The sequence below is a fragment of the Trichomycterus rosablanca genome, chromosome 17 (genome assembly GCF_030014385.1).
Source record: "Trichomycterus rosablanca isolate fTriRos1 chromosome 17, fTriRos1.hap1, whole genome shotgun sequence".
Taxonomy (NCBI): Eukaryota; Metazoa; Chordata; class Actinopteri; order Siluriformes; family Trichomycteridae; genus Trichomycterus; species Trichomycterus rosablanca.
In genome coordinates this window covers 7,440,478-7,466,794 of record NC_086004.1, presented here as the reverse complement: position 1 = coordinate 7,466,794, position 26,317 = coordinate 7,440,478, and the positions used below count along the sequence as shown (strand labels likewise).

At 40.1% G+C, this 26,317-nt stretch overlaps 1 protein-coding gene across 3 annotated transcripts; it reads left to right on the top strand.

Moving 5' to 3' along the window:
• The first annotated feature begins 156 nt into the window (after nt 1-156).
• On the top strand, nt 157-26,057 carry tdrd3 (tudor domain containing 3). 3 transcript variants are annotated; one of them, XM_063013117.1, is made up of 14 exons: nt 157-364; nt 2,021-2,111; nt 2,879-2,944; nt 7,403-7,563; nt 12,245-12,386; nt 13,307-13,378; nt 14,443-14,592; nt 15,430-15,579; nt 18,965-19,136; nt 19,299-19,421; nt 20,622-21,541; nt 22,177-22,302; nt 23,068-23,149; nt 25,803-26,057. In XM_063013117.1, exons 1-14 carry the CDS (start codon nt 327-329, stop codon nt 25,808-25,810), a joined length of 2,301 nt encoding a protein of 766 aa, XP_062869187.1. In that variant the 5' UTR covers nt 157-326; the 3' UTR covers nt 25,811-26,057. The 3 variants fall into 3 exon arrangements, with proteins under 3 accessions (XP_062869187.1, XP_062869186.1, XP_062869184.1); XM_063013116.1 differs by having other exon boundaries at nt 163-364; nt 7,427-7,563; nt 23,027-23,149; XM_063013114.1 differs by having other exon boundaries at nt 163-364; nt 23,027-23,149.
• The last annotated feature ends 260 nt before the right edge of the window (nt 26,058-26,317 follow it).

The following is a 26,317-nucleotide window of genomic DNA, read 5'->3' as shown; positions in this document are numbered from 1 at the left end:
ATTATTTTTTTTATGGCTCGCTGGCAGAATTGAAACCTTTTTTAACTCTGACCTCTGACGTCAAGGGAGTTTAGGGCTGCGTCCCAAACTGCATATTTGGTAGTATACACTGTAGCAGCGACACCATCGGTAGTGCACTAATTTAACATACTATTTAGTACGGCGGTGTGTGGTTTGGAAAGTAGCCTATAACTCGCATCTGTTTTGGCCGAGTAGCATTGTTATTGAACAGTGAGCGGTTTTATACAAACGCAGCGCTAAACCATGCTAAAACTTAAAGTTATATAGTCTGTTGATTTTCAAAACATAACATTTTGTACTCGAAGATGACAGAGCTGAGTTCGGCGCTTATTAAAGAAGGCTGGTGAGTACGACAAGCTAAATAGCATTGCTGTGCTGGGGTTACTTCTCGGCTACCTAACGACACCCGTTTTGTGTATATACTCGCCTTCTGTACTTTGATTGGTTTGACGGTTGCGCTTGGCTGTTCCTGATTGGCTGGAAGCTTTTGTATAGCCCAATAGTGGCGCAGGAGTCTTGATGCCGCGACCAATATTTCGCGTGGTGGGCAGGGTTTATATCAATACGGGTAGAAAAACCAGCGTTACATTTAGCAGGCTAGCTTGTAAGTGCTAAGGCAGGTGTCCAAAATAGGTCATTAACTCAACGAATGACAGTACCATATTATTATAACTACACACAATTAGCTAACCTGGCTAATAATTATCTTCACATTAGAAACAGAGGTTTTGTATAAAGTAATGGGAACGCTTAGCCTAGCCGCTAGATAACCAACTATCAAGCAGAGCAGCCAGTTCACTCACATGCTTAATGTTTGCTTCAAACACATTGCCCAAAGTATGTATACACCAACCATCACATTCATCTGTGCTCGTGAAACGTATTATTTAAAAAAAAAAAAAAAAAAAAAAAAAAAAAAAAAGCTTGTGCACCAATGTAGAGTTGGTTCAATTACTTTTTTGGAACATGACTGCTGGGATTTTTAGAGCATACGTCAAGTCTCATGTTGAGAGATCACCTGACTTGTATTGAGCATTCCAGTTTGTTCCAAACTTCCTAGATGGGATTCAGGTCAGGTTCTTTCACACCAGACTAGGCATACCATTTCTTTACAGTCATTTTATAGATTTAGGTGTTGCAGGGCTGAACAGTGTAAACATTTGCTTGGTTTCTTTTAAAAAGTGAAATACCAGAGTAGCCTTGTTGGTAGGGTTTACTTGCCTGGTTTTGTTTGAATTGTAACTATAAAAATATTTTTATTTCTTGATTTATTTTTAAAGTGTAAAAGCTTGCAGGATGAGAGTTCTATTTTATATCTCCACACTGATCAAATAAGGCTTAGCACAGATTTTCTATTCATATAACTTGTTATTCATCATTTTCATCATCATTTTTCATTTGATACCAAAGCTCTATCCGGTTTGGTGTCGCAGTATGGTCTGGCTTCCCCAGAATCACTGGGTGCAATATAGAAACGCACCCAGACAGGATGCCAATCCATTGCAGGACCTCTGCCAGTTGTACTATTTATAAGTAAACAGTCCAGTTCTGTTGTTTAATGTTTAGAAGACATACATTGGTAAATTTGAACCAATGTATGACCAAAAGTATGTAGATACCCCTTATTAATAAGTACAGTTGTATTAGTTACACCCACATTGTTGTTTCATCATTGTTTTCAACTTCATGGCAACAGTTTTGGAAAGACCTTTTCCTGTTCCAGCATGACTGAGCCACTTTCCACAAGGCATAGTTTGTTGTTGAGTTTGATATGAGAAAACTGCTAAATTCCAGCACAATTAAGCTAATTTGAAAAATGCAGGAGCCTTTACTGAGGAGACTGTTATAGCCTCAGGGGAGAGGGGGCACACAACTCCATATTTGTGCCTATGGTTTTTGAATGAGCTGGCCAGCTAGTTTATGGTCAGGTGTCAACATACTTTTGTCTGAATTGAAACAAGCCATTTAACTGACTTATTATTATTATTTATTTTGACAGGTATCTTACAACTGAGGGAATAGAGGAGAGCAGAAGATCCACAGAAAAAGAAAATGTAGCACTTAACGACATTATTAATGTAGCTTTAAATGTAAGTACATTCATTTATTCATTGTCTGTTTTACCACCGTTTTAAAATGATTTTGCTTCCAGATTTGCGGCAACAGTTTAGGAAAGGCCCTTTCCAGCTCCAGCATGATTTTGCCTCTGTGCACAAAGCAAGGTTCATTCAGACATGGTTTGAGGTGTCTGGCTTTCAGAAATTGTACTGGCCTGCATGGAGCCCTGACCTCTTTAGACTGAGGATCATTCCCTCATACAACAAACAGCCCCTCTGATCCTTGTGAATTCTCCAGGCTTTTCTTTTTTCTTTTTTTCATTAGCCAGTGGCACATTCATACATAGAGGAACATGTGCAGAAAGACATGCACATCTGAAGTATTGTTTTTACCACTTTATCAGACACTAGGTGGCGCTGTTTTATAGAAAATATGCACATACCAAAGTTGCCCTTTCTTTCCTCAAATTCTGACAATTGTGTATGTAAAACATTCAACCAACCAACAACATATTAACGCCCGTGGTATGGAGTGGGTTGTCTTACAAGCTTGTGTTCAGTTGTGCACTTACTTTTGTGCATATAGTTTTTCTGATTTGATAAATTATTATAAAATCTCCACATGAACAGTAAATTTTGTTATGCTAGCTTGTGAGAGATCAGCAAAGCAGTGCAAGGGAATGTAAGAGAGTAGCCAGTCAAGCACTGTATTACTGAACATTGAATGTATTCAGTAAATAATTGATAAATATTACAGTTTGACCTTGCCATTAAAAATGTTCTTTTCCTGTCCTGCGCAGACTGATCTGAGGTCCATTGGAAAGGGTTTCCTGCCTGCTGACATCAACAGTGGCCGAGTAGAGGAGGTAATTTCTTGTGGTTGTGTGATTTCCTTCATGTTTGTGGTTACAAACTAGCCTCTTTTACACAGGTTAAGGGACCTGCAACCTGTATGCTGTTTTTTTTTATACCAGGTTTATACTTTTACTGTGAAAGAGCCATCAGACTGGATTTACATAAAACCAAATCCAAACAAAATAAATATGGAGGGACACACAGTGCACCATTAGTGTTGGTCTCAAACCTGAATAAAATAGCAGGTGTGTCAGGAAGGGCATCCAGAGTAAAAAATATGTCAAATCAAATATGCAGTCAAATGATCTGCAGTGGCGACCCCTAACGGGAGCAGCTGAAAGGAATCTTTTATTCATGTTGCAACTATGAATGGTCATGTTTAATTAAATAAATGCATATTTTGACTATACCCATGCTAGTATAGCTTTACCCAATCTGGTATTCAAATATCGCACAGTTCAATAAATAAATACAAAATTGATTGAATCGTGTGTATTAATCTGTTTTTTTTTTTGGGTAAATAAAGGAGGATTTTTTACCTAGTTTTGTCAAATCCTAAATGGTTTCCTGTGTAATTTAAATGGTATCAACCTGGGCTACAATACAATAGTAGCTCAGTAGTATATGCAGCACAGTATACATGCAGTAGAACAATGTTTGGGACTATATTATGAAAGAAGACAGATCTGGACCATAGACTGGTCAGTTTTACTCCCACACACTCTGATGATGCAGCCATGATGAGGTAACACATGCAAATACGTACAAAAACTTTAAGTGCTCATGCTTTCATAGATGTGTAAGTTACCCCTCATAAGGGGTGGATCAGTGGGCAGCACTGCGTGGGTTTCCTCCAGCGCTCTGGTTTCCTCCCACAGTCTAAAGACTTGCAAGTGAGGTGAATTGGAGATACAAAATTGGCAGCGATGTCCATGTGTTTGACATTAAACTTAAACTGATGAATCTTGTGTAACCAGTAACTACCTGTCCTGTCATGAATGAATGTAACCAAAGTGTGTAAACATGATGTTAAAATCCTAATAAATGAATACTCCTTATAGTATAAGAAATCTTAATGCTGGAAACAATCCAGGTGGTCATTCTGTTCTTTAGATTGGAGTATACTTCAGCTCTGGCACCTTCACATGATGGCCACTGGATGTCCCTATAAGTAAATGTTTACAGAGAGGGCTTCAGATAAAGGAGGAAAGAAACACCAAAGCTTGTTTAAACCATTTTTTGTCATTCATTCTTTTTCTTATGAAATTGCATGAAATCCATTGGTTCATGTTCTGATCTGCTTAACTGAAGGAAATGCAAGCACTGTTAAAAATAGGAGGAAATCTTGCTTTTTAAATTATTTTAAACCTTAAAAACACCCAAAATCAAAAATATCAAAACATATATTTAGTTTAGGCCTATTTTATGAAAGGAAGAATAAATAGCAAAGCTGCAAGGGATTTATCAGCAACCACTTGGTCAGGTTCGAGATGGGTGTGGTGCAATCTGGAAACGCTTGGTGCAAGGCCAGAATACACTTTAGGCAGCCGGCCAGTCCATTGCAGTTCATCAGCCACTCACCCAACCGTCCATTTTCTTGTTTACAATTAGGGGCAGTTGAGAGCCAGTCCACCTTTTGTTTGAGTTTTAGGTGGTGGGAAATGGTGCAGACCTGGACTAAGATTTGGGCTATTTTAAAACAACATGTATGGCTTTTAGCTGGTGCTTTTATTTAAAGCGACTTACAATTGTGCCTACATACAATGCAAGCGATTAGGAGTTTAGGGCTTTGCTCATAGGTCCAACAGTGGTGACGCAGTGGTGGTTGGGCTGGAATCAGATACCCTCTTGTCTGTTGCTTTAAGCATTATGTTATCAGACATCTTTGCATTTAGATTACATTTTACATTGACAGTATTTACCAGACATTCTATTTGTATCCACATGGACATTTATGTCAACTGGGACCAAATACAATCCAAGCAACTAAGAGTCAAAGGCCTTGCTCAAGGTCCCAATGCTGAGCAGTGGTGGCGCTTGAACTGGCGGCTTTCCAATTACCTGCCCATTAACGTAAACCACTGAGTTACCACAGCTAAGAAAAATGTGAACACATCCTCTGGAGAGAAGAAACGTCATCACATTATTGCCCCAAAATATGATGTGCAATAGATATGGCACATTTATATACACAGTGGTTTCTTCTAGGCACCCTGGTTTCCACCGTCTGCCTAAATATAGCTGGCTTGGCTTCACTGAATGGCCAGTGAATGTCCATTGTGGTACCCTGCGCAGGATTGGTCGGCTTGTTGGCGCCTTGCGTGTTTTTCAGGTGGGCTTTTAATCCACCACAATCCTGATACATGAACCTGAATGAGAAACCCTTTTAGCTGCAACTCATGCTGACCATTACTGCCTGGCGTCATGCAAACGGAAATGATTTCTGATGTATCCACAAATGATGTCTTAGGGTCAGGGTGCTAATATATACAGTTTTAGACAACACAGGACTGACTTGTCTGCAGCACTGAACAGAATAAAAAAAGGTAAGCTAAAGAACCCTCAGTCATTGATCATTCATCACTGAGTGGAGACACAGAACTATAGATTTTACTCAATCTGATTTTCCGATAGTGGAGTCTGTGAAGCACTTTAAATTGAATCTGAGTCTGGAATTTGTGGAGCTCTGTGATCTCCTGGACAGGCTCTTCTCCCAGAGTTAATGGGCCACTGATCTCATCGGCACAGGTCTCCCGGTAAAGGTTGGTGTTTAGATATGAAACGGGAAGCCATTTGTCTGGAAGTTGGATCCTTACGGAGAAATTGCATTAATAAATGGCCTTTTGGTCTAGACTTAGTTAGGAATGGTCCACTGGGCACAGTGTCAGCTGTCAATATAAAAAGGCTAATATTAAAAAATTAAACAGGCTGCTTTTTATTTATTTAGTGAAGCTAAATTTATTCTGTATTTTAGTAGTATATCTTTCCTTTTAACAAAGTCTCATATTGACATTTTCAGCTATATGCCTATGTGTAATTAAGGAAAAATAATACTGGCCTTCTAGCACAGACTTTTTTGGTGGGGTGGGGTGGTTTGCCTAGGGTGATCAGGGTGCTATCCAGCTTCAACAGTCTATAGAACATTTTAACCAAAGCTTTATTCATTACGCTGTGTGCATGTTTCCAGGTTGATACCCAATACAATCATAAAACCCTAATATTCTGTGTTCTCGATCTCGTTGGCCAGTTGATAAATCAGTACTTGCATAAAAATGGCATTTTGTCCTGACCTGCTTTCTAATGGGCAAAACATTTAATCCATTAAATACCCAGAGGGTATGTAGATAAGCATGTGAACACTTGCCCAGGGTAGGATGCCATGTGATGGCTGTGATGCCAGCTCATTGTAGGTGTGAGAATGTGCCATCTGATGATTTACCACCCAGTTATCACTTTTGGTAATGTTGCATTCTTGGCCACAAGCCAACAGTGATAACTTCTAGGTCACAGTCAGTCTAAAAATAATAAAGTATGTTGCATTAGTTGTGTGTGTTAGTGTTGTACAACTTCAGGGTCTTGAGGACCAGGGTTCAAATCTTGCCTCTGGTCTTGCCACTAGTGTGACATGTTCTCCCCTATGGGTGTTCTGACCTTGTCCTTATTTAAACTTAAACCTGGTGTGTTTTTTTAAGAAGCTTTATCGTGGTCTGGGTTATGGTGGTTCCTGTACACCCTGAAACAGGAATGCCAATATATTGTGGTGCTTTAGCAACCACTCCCCCACTCCTGAGACAATCATGTCTGTGTGGATGCCTGCCCAGGCGATAGAACAGCTGAGATTTGAACTCGGCTCTCAGCGTTGGTGGGCTAGCCTCTTGTATTTGACTTTAAACAGCCAAAGCCTGCAGAATAGCATCCGCATCACTCTAGATATACAGATAGTGGCTGACAGAAAGATTATCTGTAACGTGAAGCCCATAAGGGCTACCAAGTGGTTGTCATTTTTTGTATTAAAAAACAAGGAAAGCAGCATTATTGAGTCAGAAGAGAGTAAAAAAAACAGTGGATACCCTGTTGGGGCTGCTGGAAGTTTTTTTTCTCTGACAGTGTAGTAATTTCCGATTCCCTGTTGCAATTTCTCATGTTATTTGCACCACCCCTGCCTTGGCTGAAGAGAGCCGCACACTACAACACACTCCCTCAGGCAAGTGTGCAATCACTGGTCGCTTCTTAATCGCCGACCAGCAGTGGATTCCCACACAGAACCATATCTTGTATGTAGAGTCACGCTATGCTCTATGTGAATCCCCCACCACTTAACACAGTTCCTTGACAAGACACCTAGCAGAGAGGGCTCAACATCCCTGTATCATTAAAAGTCACATGCTGCAGCCTTAAGTTCATGATGATTGTTTGTTTAGTACATTTGAAGTGACTGAACTAACACAGTTACTTTTTTTTTTTGCCAGTTAAAGGGCTTGTGTGTGCTTCAGGTGCAGAAAATTCGAAACGTCACTGCCCCCAAAGAACATGAGGAGTCTCAGGCGGCACCCAGAATGCTCCGCCTCCAGATGACTGATGGGCACACAGCATGCACAGGCCTGGAACTGGAACATCTGTCAAAAATCAGGTAAAACTATTGCAGGTCATTTTGTCACACGTACAAAGCTTTGAGCACTGCATATGACACTAAGCTTATGACTCTTTAAATCACTCACTCGTAGTAGATGATATTATTGATAACCAACAAAAGTCCTTGTTCCTTTAATGCTGTTGGTTAATAAAAAGTCTTTTACATTAATTTCTAACAGCTGACGCTCGATTCCAAATAAGAGTGCAGCTGCAGTCTGTACAGAGGAAAACTGGATTTGAAACAAGCCCTTACATTAGTGCACAGTGCCAGCTTTGCTTACAGCCACATTCTGACGTTTTTATCCAAACAGTAATGATTTTATGCAATTCTATCATTTAAAATTGAACAAAGGAACTATTAAACGTTTAAAATCACAACCAATTGGTAGTTTGTCAGTTTTAGTTAATTTGTAAATAATGTGGATATTTTGCATCATGTCCCAGTAGCTTGTAATGAACTATTCAATACTGACTGTGTAAAATCTACATTCTGACTACTGGCTGACTGATATGAAACTCATTGACATGTTTTGTAGTTTGCTGGGGCGCTACAAGCTTCTTGGTTATAGGTTAAAAGAAATCAGGACAATTTACATGCTTGCTAAGTGCTCTTATGGCTGCCCCAGGCTAATGGTAGAAATGTTTGTACACTTGCATGTTCCCTTTATTCTGTAGGAAAGATGGGTAAAAGTTTAAACTGACCTTACAGGTTCTGCAAAGATTTTCCCATTTTCTCAGGCTAAAATCATTATTGCTTCTCTGTTAGATGTGTTTGTGAGCAAGAAGGACAAATGGGCTGATTTTGTCATTAAATCACCTGCACTTCCCTGTCCTCTGATGGCCTCTGCCTCTTGCACAACCCTTCTGCTAGTCGTCGAGGTGCCCCATTCCAACACAAGCTTTCTCAGACACAATCTTGAAATTACCAGAATATTATTAGAATGGAAGTGACCCAATCGGGAAACAACAGGCATAAGGCAGGAACACCCAGGGTGCCTCCTCATCGCAAGCATTCGGCCACTTCCCTTCAGACACAGCCTATTATGTCTTTGTAGACTGAGTGTGGGTGAGGGTGCAATTCAAATCAGCATCTCGTTCTGTACAGACTGTAGCTAGTTATCAATTGGAATGAAGGATCAGCTGTTGGAAATGAGTTTAAAAGCCATTTTCAATCAACAACATTAATTTAAAAACAGCTTCTTCATCGGTTATTGGTTAACCGCTTGATCGGTAGCATCGCTTTGTATGGCCAGTCTGTTTAGCAGCCAAATACCGACACATTACCTTCCTTTAACCCCTACCTTTTCACTCCTTTTTTCCGTTACTCTCAGTCACAGTGCTTGCCTAGCAGCAGCCGTCAGTGTGGCTGCGTGCCAACCCCCAGGTGGACACTGGACAAGCGCTACAGGGTAATGCTCCAAACAGACCTCTTTTTATGCAGCCAGTTCTCTCGTTTTCCTTTTCTGTCCATCCCCGTCTCTCTCCTCAGACTCGAGAGATAATGCCGCCTACTGTTCTTCACACCAGTGTTATAGCACAGTTATTCCTTCCAGAGAATGTGGGGGGAGAAGGACTGTTTTCTCGATTGCCAAATAGAAAACACACTTTTGGCAAGAGTTCATTAAATGATGCACTTAGCCACAGTTTGCATTATTTTATTATTTTCTTTTATAGAATGGCCTTTGGGTCTCAGCTAGATTTTTAAATCCTCAAATCAATTATACAATTATGTGCTTTACTGTACTGTGATTATTTGTGTAAATGACATCTGATGACTGGTGTTCATGGATGAGGCATTGATGGGGGGCATTGGTAGACTGAAAGCATTTTGTTAGATTCGCCACTTCTGGCAAGATTCCCACTGTTAAGTTTTTTATTTGATATATATCAGTCTGTAATGGGTTACCAAACCATTTCTGAGGGTCTGGGAAACCAGTGTGTGTAGTTATTTTTATTTTCTCATCTTTGTGAGTAGTGTGCCTCTGGTTGAGACAAAGTTCTTTGTGTTCACTCGCACTAGAATCTCGGCAGCGCTATCTATCAGTTTTCAAAAAAAATTTGATTGCATACTTCTGAAGGGAGGATGGGGGGGGGGGGATTGACGCCTTGTCCAGGGTTTTCCTGATTTGCGCCCCAGTGTTTTTCTGGTTGAATCAGGCCCGTAGCGACTCGGACCAGGATTAAGCGGTTGATGAAATGGAAATAATTAATTTTGGGTGTGGCTGAAAAACCTAAAGTTGATTATTAAGAGGTGTGTCAACATACTTTTTGATATAAGCTGTAGCTTTGAACAGGTCAGCCAGAACTGGAAGCCTGAAATGGCTGGAGGACAGTCTGCACTTACTGCACTGTTTTTAATGCACCAGTAACTCTCATCCTGTATCAATCCTCAGGCTTTTCTAATGCGAGAGCTCACAAGAGCCAGACTTGAGAGGAAAGCTGAATGAGTAGTCTCAAATAAATTCGAGTAGTGACAGGGCAAGGGGTACTTTATTATTAGCCGTGCACCATGTCATGTCAGAATTTGGGCAGGGATGTTGGCACTGAGATTCATTTGTGGAACGTTTTGGCGTGTTCACTTTTCCGCATGTCCTCAGGCTTATGGCTTATTGGTATGCTTGTGAGAGGGAAATTGAGTTTCTCTCGCTCTCCCTCTTCGATATGTTGACTTTAATTAAAATTAGGCTGCTGGCTCTGAATCCAAACTTGCACAGCTGATAGGACATTTTGGGGAAGGGAGGGGCGGAGCATTACTTTCATTATAGCCAGCAGAGGAAAACGGCCAGAGATGTGGTTTCTCAGACAATTAGCCATAAAAAAGCCTTTTGTTGTGCATTACTCGCTATTAAACCTGGGCTGCAGACTTTGCAACTTTAAATCAACTTCTTAAACTCGGCAACACTTTCCTTCTGAAAGTGCACATACATTTGCTGTCTAAAACTTATCTGAAATAAGGAAATAAAATAAATTAAAAAGAAAATATTGCTTTTATGAATAACTTGCATGTACATCTGCACTTTTTGCATTAGAAACTGCGTTCGAACTTTGCTTTTGGTTTGCAGTGGTTTCATCGCAGTATCTCTCAGGTTTCCAAAACAAGTATGCCAGTATGCCAGTATGCTGGTTGGATACAGTAATTTGTCTTTAGATGGCAGTGATTGGATGTGAAGTGTGATGCCCTTCTATGGATAAGTAAAAAAAGAAACCCAGATTGTCGCATATCAAGTTTTTCTTATCCAGAAATGTATGCTTAAAAATGCGTAAAAATATGTCCCTTATCTGCCAGAGCAGCTTGTTTGTTTAAACCCATCAGATGTAGAAAATGTTCTTTTTAAAATAAAGAATCGTGTACAGACTGTATAATAACTCCACCAATTCTTTTCCTTCATGTTCCCTTATTTGAAAGAAACTTTAGGTTTCCCTTTAAAACCAGCCACATGTAGATATTTTTGCTTCTTCATTCAGGATCAGACTTGTCGTTGTTGTTTCAGTGTTGTAAAGATCTTGTGCAACAGTTTTGTGTTAGCGAATTTAAAATATGTACTCTGTTGTACAGAAATCCAAAAAGGCCATCTGTTATTTTTCGTTATCTCATATTCTAGAGAAAACGTTTAACTTAAGGTCATGACTAATTTGTCACGTGTTTACGTGATAGCAAAAGTTGTTTTCCTTAGATCACAAGATAACAAAATCAGTAGTTCTGATCTAGAGTCTAAAATTCAGTGAGTCAAAACTTTGCAAGTCATTGTGAATTAACCCAACTGACTAGAACGATTTTAAAGTGCAATCACCAAAATCAGTTTAGGAGGCAGTTCATTGCAGGGCTTTGGTCTACCTTACTTACCCCCAGACACATCCAATCATGTCTCATCGTGTAGATGCCCCGGCAGACCGATCACACTGCTGAGATTTGATCAGTGTTTTCAGTTGTGGTGGGCTATTGTAATAAAGCAAGAGACATTTTTAAAATATATTTTGTTTATGCATTTTCTCCCCCTTTTCTCCCGACTTTTTAGCACTTCCAATTGCGCCACGCTTCCTCTCCACTAATGCCGACCCCCTCTCTGATTTGAGGAGAACGAAGCTAACCCACGCCCCCTCTGAGACGTCGGCAGCAGCTGTATGCATTTTGTCACCCACACTAGGCGAGTGCATATTTGCGAATCAGCCTTGTGTACGGAGAGACGCACCCTGATCCGCACTCTTTTCTCCGCCTCTGTGCAGGCGCAATCAATCAGCTAGCAGAGGTCATGGTGCATTAGTTACGAGGAGTCCCTATCCGGCTTAATACCACACCCCTATATGAACAACAGGCCAATCGTTGTTCATGTGGCCGCTCAGCCCAGTCGGATGGCAGAGCTGAGGTGCAATATGATATATTCGAAATCCCAGTATTCGGCCTGTAAGAGACCCCAGTTGTCTGGTCATAAACATTTAGGCATAATCAGTCATTCAGGTCTTTATTCTGTTTATACCTGCTGCTTTTAACAAGTAAACTATGAGGGACTACCCTATATACCTGACCATAACATGCACAATTATTATGAAATAGGCATCAGCATGTGCATTTTTAAATGGTGGTCCTAATGTTTTGGTTGATCAGTGTAGGTATTTATGACTGTGTATCAGTTATTACATAATTAATTCTGAGGTTTGATTGAATTTGTGATTGTTTGCAGTTTGAATACTCCACCTGGAACCAAAGTGAAACTAGTAGGGACAGTACTGGTGAAAAACGGCTTTCTGCTACTGGACGATTCCAAGATATCGGTCCTCGGAGGAGAGGTGGATCACCTAATCGAGAAATGGGAGTTGCAAAGGGTAAGGATTACTGAACTTGTATTTTTATGTAATGAAATATATGTTTAAGTTAGGCCTGGAACGTTCTGGAAAAATAATGAAGCAATAGAGTTGTTAACAAAATCGTTCAGTCGTCTACCGCCTCTTTTCACCTGTCAGCAGCAGACTCTCACAGAGAGCGTTATTGCATATGGAGAGTCATGCTATGCCCTCTGGGAATTATTTACCACTTGTGCAGATGCCTTGACCAGCCAGCAGTGGTCACTTTATGCAGTGATAATAAGGAACCCTGCTGACCTTCTTCCCTCCCTCTCACAGGCATGGCCAATCTTGCCTGTTAGCTGTATTACTGACTTGGTCGGACATCTGAGATTCGAACCTGAGCGCTTAAGTTACTCACTGACTCACAGAGCCACCACTTCTTCCAGAATTTGCTGATACTTGGTGGAATCCATCTACCTTTGCAAGGTTTCCAGTGCCACTTAATGTGACACAACTCCGAAGCATAATAGATTCAGCTCCATGCCTTACATCTCAAGTGTTGTTTTCATCAAATGCTGCTCCTTATTTTCTCCAAACATACCTTCACTGCCAGAGTGATTCAATTTTATCACACCGCACTCGCATCAAAAATATTTGAGCTTATCTAGATGTTCTGCATACTTCAGTAAATGACCTGTGATGAGGTTGCAGATAAGGTTTGTTTTGATGACTCGTCTATACAGAAGAGATGAGCCTGACCTGTCTGTAGTTGAACATTGTATATTAAAATATACAAATATTTATTTGGCAGTTGTGCTTGTTCAAAGAAACTTTTAATTGAGACAACTGGTGGGACTCAAACCCTCAACTTTTCTGGTAGCTTAAACTCTGAGTGACTATTTTTCCTTATGTTTAGTTGTGTATTTTGTATTAATCTTCCAAATATTTTGTTTGAACAGAGTCTGGCCAAGCATAGCAGGAATAATATCGGTGCAGAGGGTGGTCCACCTCCGTTTGTATCTTTCGGACAGGTACGTTCTCCACGTCTTTGTACATTTCACAATATAGTGTTTCCATATAGCAAAGTTCATTTAATTTAAATAAATGATCTTGTTAGTTACAAATTTGCAAATTAGTCAGGAATCTAAACGTTCTCCCATCATGAACATTTATTTCTATAACTCTTAACTTGATTCATACAAGATTTATTATTAATGTTTAAAAATATGACTCATTGTATTTTTATGCTAATATGAGTAGTCAGCATTTTTAGTATAGTATATTTTTCCTTATTGCTTTACTAAGTGAGATCATGTGGCATAATGGTAAGAGCCACACATACCTGAGTCTTGGGGGTTACAGAAGGCATGTGGTCATTGGGGGTTGGGGGAGCACACATCAGTGCACCCTCAGTGCTGGTCCCAAGCCTGGGTAGATAGAAGGGTTGCATCAGGAAGGGAAGGGCACCCAGCATAAAAATTGTGCCAAACTAAATGTGTGGTAAAATAATTTGCTCAATGGCAATGGCTCAGTGGGTAGAACTGTTGCCTCACAGCTAGAAGGTCCTGGGTTTGATCCCCAGGTGGGGCGGTCCGGGTCCTTTCTGTGTGTAGTTTGCATGTTCTCCCCGTGTCTGCGTGGGTTTCCTCTGGGAGCTCCGGTTTTCTCCCACAGTCCAAAGAAATTGGAGATACAAAATTGTCTGTGACTGTGTTTGACATTAAACTTGTGAACTGCTGAATCTTGTGTAACCAGTACCTACCGTTTCTGTCATGAATGTAACCAAAGTGTGTAAAACATGACGTTAAAGTCCTAATGAATAAAGAAGTAAATTTGCTTTTTCAATTTCTAATACAAGCATTTTTGTATTTAGCTTTACTTTATAACTTTTCCATGCACTAATGAATGAGTACTTTTACTCTAGTTAGTTGTTGTATACCCACAAAATGCAGTGATTATGTTGGGCTTAGCTCATAAATAGGGTGTAGAGATAACCAATAATTAAAAGCCAATATATTAAGGAATGTAGTTACTATAAATGGGAGTATCTAGCAAAGTGGTTGGTTAGTTGTCACATTATCATTGCAATTTTCAGAAATGTGTGCGAAAGGAGGAGGTGGACAGTCAGACGCTGGACCAGAAGAAAACCTTACAGAGCAGCAGTGCATCTAAAGCTCCAAACGAAAACGACGAATTTGAGAAGCAGAGGATTGCTGCTATTGCTGAAGTAGCCAGAAGCAAAGAGGTGCAAAAGCTTTTAATGAAGATAATTTATGGTAATGGCCATAAAGGATGATTTAAAACGGATGGTGTCGTTCTAATTCTAATATTCTCCGCATTCTGCACTTAACGACAGTTTAAAGCATGTTTGCTACTCGTGTGTAGCACTTTTATTGAGTCATGCTGGTGTAATAAGAATGCACAAGGTAATTGCAGCATTTCTCAGTCAACTAAATGCCCTGGCCAAAATCAAAACAACAAAAACACGAGTGCAGCGTTGATAATTAAACTTAATTGTAATCGTTCATGGTATAAGAATTTTGTCTTAAAGTTGCTGGAATGCAAAGTTACATTCTTATATTTATTTGCTTGTGCTGAAATGTGAAAATGTATATTAATGTAATGAATAAATGTGCAGTATATTGCAGTAATTTTTTGTCCCAGGCTATAAGTGGATACAATTGTTCTCATAGCAGAAATAATTGATTTGAAATGACTAATGGAAAGTGTAATTTCGTATGTCTGGGAGAATTAATGATTTTCTATTCGGCTGTCCATTATTTATTCCCAATACTGAAAAATCCCATTACCATTTTCTGTCAGACTCTGAATCTATTCTGTTCAGGATAAGCTGTGTGACTTGTGCAAACCTTGCCACAGATTCCAAAACGACTTGGGGCGGTCATAACCCTTTTCCTTGACATTTACGGTTACATTTGTGGCATTGGGCACTTGTTTTTTATGCAAATTGATTTACAGTTGTGACCGAATACTCAAGCAATTAAGAGTCAAGAGGCTCATTATTCAATACAGAGAAGAAAAATTGTTTGCAAAACGAGATTTATTTTGCCTCTGTGTGCAGACTCGAACATTTGGGGGAGGAGGCAATGCTGGGGGCAACCTTTCCAATCCAGGATCCACTTTCAGAAACCGAGACACTTACCAGAAAAGAAAAGAGGAGCGGGAGAAGACTGCGACAGAGAGCAAACCCGAGGGAGTGTATCGCGAGCTGGTAGGAGTTCAGACTTCTACCTCATAAAAACTGTAATGTCAGTCTATCATATGAAACTGGCATCACAGATGCTTATTTCATAGTTATCATCATGTATTTTGTTTTTGTTTTTGCTTTTCTTTTGTTTAGACATTTTGTCAAATGGTCTTCCTTCCAAGTTTTGGTACTGATGCAGTGTTAGATGTGACATGTAGAATACATGTGCCTCGACCACTTATGTCCTGTGTGTAGTCGTTCGCATTTCCCTGTTTCAGATTGCATTTTTAACAATTAAAGAAATATTATCAGTAACAAAAGTGAAACATCAAGCTTCGAGCACAAATACTAAAGGCCAATAAAGTTATTTACCCCATGAACCCCCAAGATTTACAGTTGACACTGTATTGTCGACAGATGACTCTCAATAGAATTACTGTCCAACGGTAGAGAAGAAGATTGTTTTACTGCTCTAGAGTCCAATAAGAATCTGCTTTAGATCACTCCAACTTACCTATGACTTTGCATTTGTTAACTATATTTGTGTGTGTATGTGGCTGCCTGGTTTTGGAAACCCGGTCCATAAGGATTTTGATGATTTTTTTTTTGTGCTGACTTAACTTTGCAGTAAGTGACTCAACCAATCACAGGACATCTTTCTGCTGTAAAGGTTTCAGTTCTTGATGGATCTGTTCTGGGTGCTTGTGTTTTAACAGGTGTTGTTGCTTCTTAATGTTTCCACTTCCTAATACAGTGGGGAAAATAAGTATTTGATCCCCTGCTGATTTTGTAAGTTTACCCCCTTACAAAGACTTGAACAGTCTATAATTTTTATGGAAGGTTTATTTTAACAGAGAGAGACAGAATATCAACAAAAAATCCAGAAAGAAAACATTAAATAAAAGTTATAAATTAATTTGTATTTAATTAAGGGAAATAAGTATTTGATCCCCTACCAACCAGCAAGAATTCTGACCCCCACAGACCGGTTATGTGCCCATGAGGCACACAAATTAGTCCTGTCCCTGTATAAAAGACTCCTGTCACAGAATCAGTTTCTTCCGTTCAAATCTCTCGACCACCATGGGCAAGACCAAAGAGCTATCAAAGGACGTCAGGGACAAGATTGTAGACCTGCACAAGGCTGGAATGGGCTACAAGACCATCAGCAAGAAGCTTGGTGAGAAAGAGATCACTGTTGGTGCGATCATTCGAATATACAAGATCACAGTCAATCGCCCTCGCTCTGGAGCTCCATGCAAGATCTCACCTTGTGGGGTAAGAATTATTCTGAGAAAGGTGAGGTCAGTCCAGAATTACACGGGAGGAGCTTGTCAATGATCTCAAGGGAGCTGGGAGCACAGTCACCAAGAAAACCATTAGTAACACACTTCGCCGTAATGGATTGAGATCCTGCAGTGCCCGCAAAGTCCCTTTGCTCAAGAAGGCTCATGTACAGGCCCGTCTGAAGTTTGCCAATGAACACCTGAATGATTCTGAGAAAGCTTGGAAGAATGTGATATGGTCAGATGAGACCAAAATTGAGCTCTTTGGCATCAACTCCACTCGCCGTGTTTGGAGGCAAAGAAATGCCCGGTTGGGATGGTGTTCTTGGGGTCATATCCAGCATTTCTCTGCTCCCAGCTCCCTTGAGATCATTGACAAGCTCCTCCCTTTTTGTTGATATTCTGTCTCTCTCTGTTAAAATAAACCTTCCATAAAAATTATAGACTGTTCAAGTCTTTGTAAGGGGGTAAACTTACAAAATCAGCAGGGGATCAAATACTTATTTTCCTCACTGTAACTATGCCTACACTTGACTGGGGTATGTGTACAAACCCTATTTCAACAGAAGTTGGGACATTTTATAAATTGCAATATAAATAAGAATATGTGATTTGTTCATTCTCTTGAACCCTTGTTTTACTAATGAGTACAAAAAAGAGTTTTGACTGTAACTATAAACAAATTTCAAATGTGTTGCCTGCATCACACTCTTGTAAGTTGGGACAGAGGCATGTTTATCACCTTTTCTTTTAATGAGACTTTTTAATGGTTTGGGAACTGAGGACATTAATTGTCGCAGTTTTGTAAATTGAATTCTTTCCTTTTCAGCTGCTCAACAGTCCGTGGAGTCTGGCTCTCCTCTTAATGATGCACAATACATTTTCAATATGTGATTAAGCACAAACACACTGTCTTTCAGTTAGACAATCTTAGGCACTACAACAACATGGCATCATAATCATGGACTTCCTGGGAAATCCCACCTCCCATCTCTGCACCAATTATACCATGACACATGACACTGGCTTTCAATCGATCAGAGATGATCTTGGACCCAGAGAATTCAGTGGCGTCTCTACATGAAATTGACACACGACTTTCTCTTTTCATAATACAGTTTCAGGTTGCATTTCTTGATGCATGTGCTGAGTGTATTAAGTGACTTCTGTTTTCTAAAGTACTCCCGAGGCATGTGGCTGTATTTATCTTTTTCTCATGTGCTGCTGTCTGAAGGTTCGAAGTCACACAGATTTAACAGTGGTTTGCAACCTTGCCCTACATGGATAGCAATTCCCATTCCCAAAACCCATGAATCTTTTAACAATGTTTTGTATGGTAGATGTTGAAGGACCTAAATAGTTTGCAATCTTGCACTGAGAAAATTGTCTTAACACCCAGTTGTGAGACCCTTACCTGTTACCAATTCACCTGCTCTTTGTCAAATGGTTTTGAAATGGTGTAACCTGAATATTGTTCAATCTACACTATATGGCCAAAATTATTTGGACACCTGACCATGAGCTTGTTGGACAGTCTATTTTAAAAACCGTTTGTTTTTAAAATAGTATGTGATCTTCCACTCTTCTGAGAAATTATGTTTAAATTATTAAATTAAATTATGTTTGTGGGAATTTGTGCCCAGTCAGTCAAAAGAGCATTTGTATGACTGGGTGCTGATGTTGGTCAGTAAAGCCTCAGTTGATTTTCCAGGTCATTTCAAAGCAGTTCAGTGGGGCTGTGGTTAGGGCTCTGTGCAGGACACTGGAGTTTCTTTAAACCAAGATTTTCTTCATGTCTTTATAGAACTTGCTTTGTGCAGAAAAGTACATTCCCTAAACTGTTGCTGCAGAGTTGGAAAATGATACATTTTCTTTATTATTTAGTTGATTTATTAACCAGTTAGCAATTGTCATGGCTGAAACATGAGTTCAGTAATTAGAAGGGGTGTCCCAATACATTTGTCCATATAGTGTATATGCTATATTAAAGCAGTATTTTACTAGTTTACTATTTTTTCTTTTTGTGCATGATATCTACATACTTGTTGACATGTATGTGTTTACACCACTTCTGCTTTTTTCCTCTCTCACTGCTGTGGCTGTTTGTGTTTCCATCATTTCAGGTGGATGAGCGGGCTTTAAGGGACATCATGGACATGGGCTTTAGTAAGGAGGCAGCCAGGCAGGCGTTACTGGACAACAACAATAATGTAGAGACAGCACTTAACTCCCTGCTTGTAGGAGCCAACCAGCCCAAGACTGGCACCACAGAGCCGAGTCGTCCACCACCCAGAGGTGACGTTGGCATCAAATAACAAAGTTAAATATACCAGCTTCATGCTCCAGGCAAAGCTGCTTCAGCAAATAATTTACATGGATATTCAGTGTCCATGGGTACAATTTGGTTTCATTATGATTTGCAAGGTGTGATGAATAATTTTGTTCTTTCTCTATCAGGCAAGGGGAGAGGGCGAGGAAGGTCCAGGCAAGATGAAGATGCGGATGGAGGAGGAAGACCCTCGGGTCCAAGCACACTTTTTGACTTCTTGGAGTCTAAAATGGGAGTGTTATCTATTGATGGTAAATAGAATCTGCTATTTTTATCTATATTTTCTCTGAGGGCACCTAAATTATAAGACAACCTAAACAACATGAAATTAATGGAGATTTTAGTGTAAGTAAACACTGGCTGTTAGAATGACCTTCTTGTACACACAGTACACTTGACTAGTGTCATTTTGATTTTGTACACTGAGTAGTTTTGTACACTGACATCATACCTCTAAATGTCTCATCAACTGGGTCAAAAAGTTGGGCTACCAAAAGATTTTGAGAGCAGGTGGCTATATTTTTTAAAGTTGCATGACTATTTCTCATGCAATGCCATCTGAGGGCACACGACATGGATGGAGATTTTGGAATCTTTTATTATTTAAGTAATATTTTGTACGGTAGATGGTGAAGAAACTAAACAATTTGCATTACAGTCTTTTTAGACTGAGAATTCTCTCACTGTAGTGTCCCTTCTTTTATCTCTTATTATGACACCCACTCAATTCACTTGCTTACTGTGGACTGGTCTTTGTCAAGATGACTGAGGCTGTTTCAGTTGTGAAAGATGGGTATTCACATACTTTTACATTTACATTTTACATTTTTTACTGTAAAAAATAATTTGGTTTTGCAGCATTGTGGTTTGGTTTTGGCCAATGTCTTTAATTTCACAAGGTTACAAGTGTTTCCTGTAATATGTATTTATTTATACATTTATTTATAAATACAGTGGAACCTCGATTTAACGAACTGGTTCGAAAAATGTGATTGGAGAGATATGCGCCGGCTAGCAGGCAATTACTGAACTACTGGTCTTAGTACAATTTTTGCAATGTAAACAATCAACATTTGGTTTTCCAGATTTTGTATATATATTATATAAACAGAACTTGAAGTAATTGCTTGATTACTTGTTCGTCCCCACTGTGAAAGCTCTTAAAATCAACTGAGAACATACTGCTAACGTGGTAATTACTTAAACTGAGAGTAAGATTCGTAGTTTTCATACTTGTAGTTATGATTTTAGTCAAACTGATACAAATTCCAAGTTCTGATAGTTATTATAGTTATTACTATGGAAGGTTTGGGGATGAAGGCATTGTACTGCTGCCTGTGTATCGCAATAGTGGCAGAAATACATGATGTGTGTTTATAGTTGTTTGGATTGATCCTTTGAGCCCAGCAGTACCTCAGGGTGCTAAACTTCTCTTTTAATTGCCCCTCTAGAGCCAAAGAAACAGCCACCACAGAAAGCGCTGGAGCATCCGGTCAGGACGAGCTTCCAAAACCAAGATCACGTCAACCAAGACACTTGGCAGCCCAAGCAGCCTGGTCGAAATTTGGGACGGGGGCAGAGGAACGACAGACCTCCCCGTTTTCAGAGGGACAATGATTTCCCCAAACCAGGCACCAGTGAACCCCCTCTTCAAATAACCATACAGGCACAGCCGCAGAGGTGGAACGATGGTGACAAAAGAGGAAGAGGGGGTGGCATCGGTGATGATCAGTGGAAGGACGAGAGGCGAGATGTAAAGGCCGGACAGTTGAACTCTACCTCTTCAGGGAACCCGAGGTCAAAGGGGACACAGGGTCAATCCGGGAACCACCAGGGCTCAAAACGAGACTGGGGTTTAAGAGAGCATGAGCCTGCAGGACTGTCTGATCCTCCTCCATACTGGAAAAAACAGGCAAACGGGCCATTAGGACCCAAAACCTCAGAACCTGCTGTTACAGACAGACCTGAACCTCACAGTAAAAGGAAAGGCAAGACAGAAAGACCCAACTCTGCCACATTTGACGGTAATCAGGGTACAGCCAGCCACTCGAACAGTGTCCATCTAACAGGGGGCAAAGATCCTTCCAACATACAGGATGGCAGACAGCCACATGGTAATAAAAATAGCGGAAATTCAAACACTTGTCTCCAAAATGGAGATGTGGAGCCGAGGCGCACCGGCCCCATCAAACCACAGTTATCAGGCCCAGCTCAAAATAACAACAGCTCTTATAACTCAGCTTCTAAAAAGAGGTCAGGACCCATCAAAGGTTACAGAGGATCAGAGACGGAACAACCAGCAGGAAGCAGTAGCCTTGCAAACTGGAAACCTGGAGACCAGTGCCTTGCACTTTACTGGGAGGACAACAAGGTAAGTGACTTACCTTTTAAGGTTCCAGTGCTGGAATTGTCAAGTGTGGATTGTTTTTGTTGAAAAGTCACCAAGAGCACCGCTGAAGCCCAAACCCTGACCCCAGTTTGAAACACCCACACACTGACCTGTTGTTGCTGTTTCTGGGAAAACCTATTTTAAGGGGCCAATCTGTCGAAGTTGGAAGGCCATTTTAACTTCATGGCAGCTGTGTGCACCTGCACTCGGCACTTGCCAGAGAGGCACAAAACTCAACATCCAACAAATCCAAACGTTTCGGAGCATCAATCTTCCGGAGCGTTGTACCATTTCAATCCATAGTCTCCTAATTTCCTTATTACAATTCTCCTTATGGCTATGGTGAACTGAGACCATCAGACACCCCATCCAACACAGAAAGAGGCTGTGAACTCAGGGAACACCCCACCACTAGTATAGTCTTCTCAACTGTTAAAGTGGTCATTTACACTGCCATTCAGAGCTCTGATATTTACACTAAAGCAATTTGCCTTTGATTCGGTATCAGTTACATTGTCATATAATTTTTAATAGTGTGATGCTGCTGGCTTGTTGTTTTGTCAATGCATGGTAAGCTACTCGCTGTTTGCTAAATGGTCATGTTTCACTGTGTGCAGTTCTACCGGGCGGTGATAGACGCGGTGCATCATACAGGATCAACAGCTGTGGTTGTGTTCAGTGATTACGGCAACTGTGAGGAGGTCCTGCTTCAAAATATCAAACCTGTACACATGGACACCTGGGTAAGCAGATCTGAGCGTAGGCTTACTCTTGTTGGGCATATATATACGTATATATACAGTATATATATATAATTTTATAATATAATAATATAAAACAAATAAAACTAGTGTAAAACAGATTCCTGCCATGAATGTCATAGATATAACATCATGGTGTTATAAAACCAAACAAACAACTCTCGCTGGGCCTTTTTCATGAATAGCAAGGTTAAATTTGGGTTGTGCTGATATGGCCAATAGTATCTGGACACCCCTTTAAGGGTTTAAGCACTTCAGCCACAATTGAGCCCATTGCTGACATTTAAAAATCACTTATATTAAATAAATGATATGCAAAGCAAGGTTAATAAAGATTTGGTTTGGTGTGAGGGTACTCCAGATACACTATTGGCCACTGTTAAATGGCTGTGCACTGATGTTGGTCAAAAAGGCCTCTATTGATGTTTCGGTTCATTTTAGAGCTATTGAGTGGGGCTGTGGTCAGGACTCTGTGCAGGCCACTAAAGTTTCTTTAAACCGAACTATTCTTAATGTCTTTGTAGAGCTTGCTTTGTGCACAGTGGTACAGTCATGCTGGAACTGGAAAACTGAACCTTATAGGAATGAGGATGTTAATGTACTTTGGCCATGCACAGTGTAGAAGTGCTGCTGACATTACATGAAACAATGTGACAATACATTTATTTTTTTAAAATAATAAAGATTCAAACCCTATTTTTAACAGAATGAGGAGGATGATTACTATGAGACTTCTTTGGAATTTAGACGGGGAGGAGATGGACAGCCCAGACGTGCTCGACCAACACAGCAATACTACCAGCCTCCCCGTGCCAGAGACTGACAATTGGTATGTACACTCACAAACACGCCCAAAAACGTGATCTGACTCGAATGTAGATTATCTTGGATTTTTACAAACAATAATCTCTAGAGTTATAAACAGAATGCTACAGAAAACATCCAGTGAGAAGCAGTTCTATAAGTGAAAATACTTTTGTTTTTAAGAGAGGTCACATAAATCGCTACAGTAACTCAAAAATAATGTTTACAACCGTGACAAACAAAAAAGCATCTCAGAACGCACACCAACTTTGCAGTGTGCCAGGCAGCCAGAAGGTACACGTTCACCAAAGCTGGACAAAGATAAAAAAAAGCCTGTTCTGATTTTTTTTTGGCATAAATATAAATCCTTGGATCCACCTGCCTTGATTTAAAAGTTTGGGCTGCTGCTGCTGCTAGGGCTAAAATGGTGTGGAAAATGTTTTTGGCACATATTGAACCCCAAATACCAATCAAGCATCATTTAAATTCCACAGTCTGTTTGAATATTGTTGCTGACCATGTGCATCTCTTTATAGCAACAAAGTGCCGCTGTCTTATTGGCTACTTCTGCCAGAATATTGCACCATGTCAAAAAGTACAAGTCATTTCAAACTGATTTATAGGGTTCAGTGGTTACCAAGGTTCACATCAGATCTGAATTCAGTAGAGTACCTTTGGGATGTGTTAGAACAGGAGATTTGCAGCATGAATGAGCAGATGACAACCATCTCAGCATGGACTGAAATCTTACAAGAATGTTTCTCAACAGATTGTGGATTTTAACAGATTGTGGAGAGTAAAAGAAACCCTACTCAATATTAGTATAAAGTTCCTAATTATTGCCCTACCTAATTCATGACCATGAAGAACACACCAGGGACCGTGAAAACGAGCTGTTTCCCGTGTAATATGCAATTTGAGTGAAATTCAAAATGTAAGGTTTGTGTTTAGCGATGTAACGTTTTAATTCGCCTAGCGTTCTAGTGCCTCACGTTTATTGGTTCATTTGCACTATGAGCAGTGTAACAGACTTTTCTGTGGTGTAGTGTGCTGACAATGGGTGTGTTCGAAAACCTAGGGAGCATAGACAGCATTTTACATCATCCTACGTGCGCTCCCTAGAAGTAGGCTGGTCAAAATCCTAGATGCCTTAATATGCTGACTAGTAAGATATCTTAAAATTTCAATGGTATTTTAACGGGTATTTTAAGTGAGCATGATAAGTGCATTTTTGTCTCTTTGGGGATTCCATAATCAATGGAAAAGTTTGCTTTTCTACACATGTAATCATCTCTCTGTAGTCTGTGCTGTTTCTCAAGAACAAGCCAGTAAAGCATTCTGCTCTTGATTGATGCTCGGTTACCCCAGCAATTACAAGACATCTAAGTTAGCAATTGCCAAGATGTCCAAGATGTTGAAGTCTAATGCAACTTTAAAACACGACTCTGGTAACTAAGTTTGAAAAACTCGCAACCAATTCTGTGGGACACAGAGGAGGGCGTGTCAGAACAGAACTCCTGGCCGTCATCGAGACTGTCGCTTGGTTTACATTCACCTCCTAAGGTAGTCTGTGATGTGTATTGTTGCTTCCATTTATTTTGTCATTCAATTCAAAAAGATCTGTGAAATCTAATGTCTGTTAAATTAAGCAAATCTTCCTGTGAACTTAGTAGGGCCCTATTTCTAATAAAATGTTTGTTTATAATAGGTAAAGTACAAGGTCCATACTGTTCTGTCTGGTGCCTACTCGGAACCTGCTGGGTTCAAGCCAGAAATACTCCCGTGTACAGGGTGTCGGTATATCACAGTGCATATCTAGGTCCAACCACTTCTTTAAATGTGGGATGACAACTGAAGTACTTGGAGTAAGCAAAGGCAAGGTTTAAAGTTCACAAGTTAGATTTTAAATTTTTTTTAATTTGTATTTTACTGTTCTAACACAAACCTTCTATGCAAAAGTTTAAGCACTCTGGGCAATCTTTAAACAAGAAAAAAGCTTAACCTCTGCAACCTAGTGGGTATGAGTGGTTGGATAACATTTACTAGGTTAGTGCACCAGTCACTCCACCACAAACTGGAGAACTCTTCCTGTTCTCACAGGTACCTTTATGCAGTGGGAGACAGACACAGGTTCTCGACGACGGTACAGATAGTTCTGAAGCGCTACACATTTGGCACTGTAGCTGCTCTTGGCATCAACTCTTCAGTCTGCCATCATGCATCGCAGTTGGCAGGTTTTACATCATAGTTACTGCCCATGTTCTGTCTGGGGTTGCCAAATACCTTTGCAGATCGTGACACGGTCTTTCCTTTTGTTTACTGTCTGTACAATAATTGGCATGTTTTACCTGTCGCTGCATGGCTTCCCTGTGGATACCTCCTGAAAACATGCAGATGGTAAACTGGCAACTCTGAATTGCCATTAGCTGTGTGTTAATGACAAAATCAGGAATTGTATGCTCTTTCCTTGGTGTGTTTCTACCTACCGCCGACTGTTTCCAGGTGGCACCGAATTCACTGTGGGTAATTACGTGGTTAATGAAGTCGAACGATAATTGGATTTTTCTTTACTGTCTGTATATATTGCATTAATAGTAATAGGTGGTATTTAAGGTTTGAATGGTCATTTATCAAAAAAAGTAAACAAGCCTGACAGGAGTATGTGTTTGTTTCTTCAGGCAGCTGACAGGAAGGTATGCTGATGACAAACTACATGATCTGATTTACATCTACAGCTTGAGATGAGTCAGCTCACACACTGACAGAAGATCAACCCCGAAACTCTGTTTTTGACTCTGGCTGGCGTACAAGGAGAATATTAAAAGGGCTTACTTGCTACACAAAATGCACGAACACACGTCAATGTGACCATTCAAAAAGCTGCTGTAAATGTGGACGGTTTTTAGCATAAAAACGATGCTAATGCAAAACTATTTTACTCTTGGAGTCTCTTGCTTTTTAAAAAAAATTTAATTATTTTATTTTCAGCAGTAAATTAGACCTCACACGTCTTGCATTAAGTATTTAATGGTGTAACAGCAAACACCTGAGGCTTAATCACCTGTCAGCTGGGGTGTTTGCATATGCGCTGAGCAGTGAACACTGGTTAATAGTCAATAGGGTTTAAATACAGCCTGCATCAGCCATCTGCTGCACACATCTCAGTGTTTAAAGGGAAGCAACATTTGATAAG

Excerpts from the sequence above, each read along its gene's own strand:
- tdrd3 (XM_063013114.1), top strand. The coding sequence starts at position 327 with ATGACAGAGCTGAGTTCGGCGCTTATTAAAGAAGGCTG. Across the intron at positions 365-2,020 it reads GCGCTTATTAAAGAAGGCTG|GTATCTTACAACTGAGGGAA; the intron begins GTGAGTACGACA and ends TTATTTTGACAG. Across the intron at positions 21,542-22,176 it reads TTTACTGGGAGGACAACAAG|TTCTACCGGGCGGTGATAGA; the intron begins GTAAGTGACTTA and ends CACTGTGTGCAG.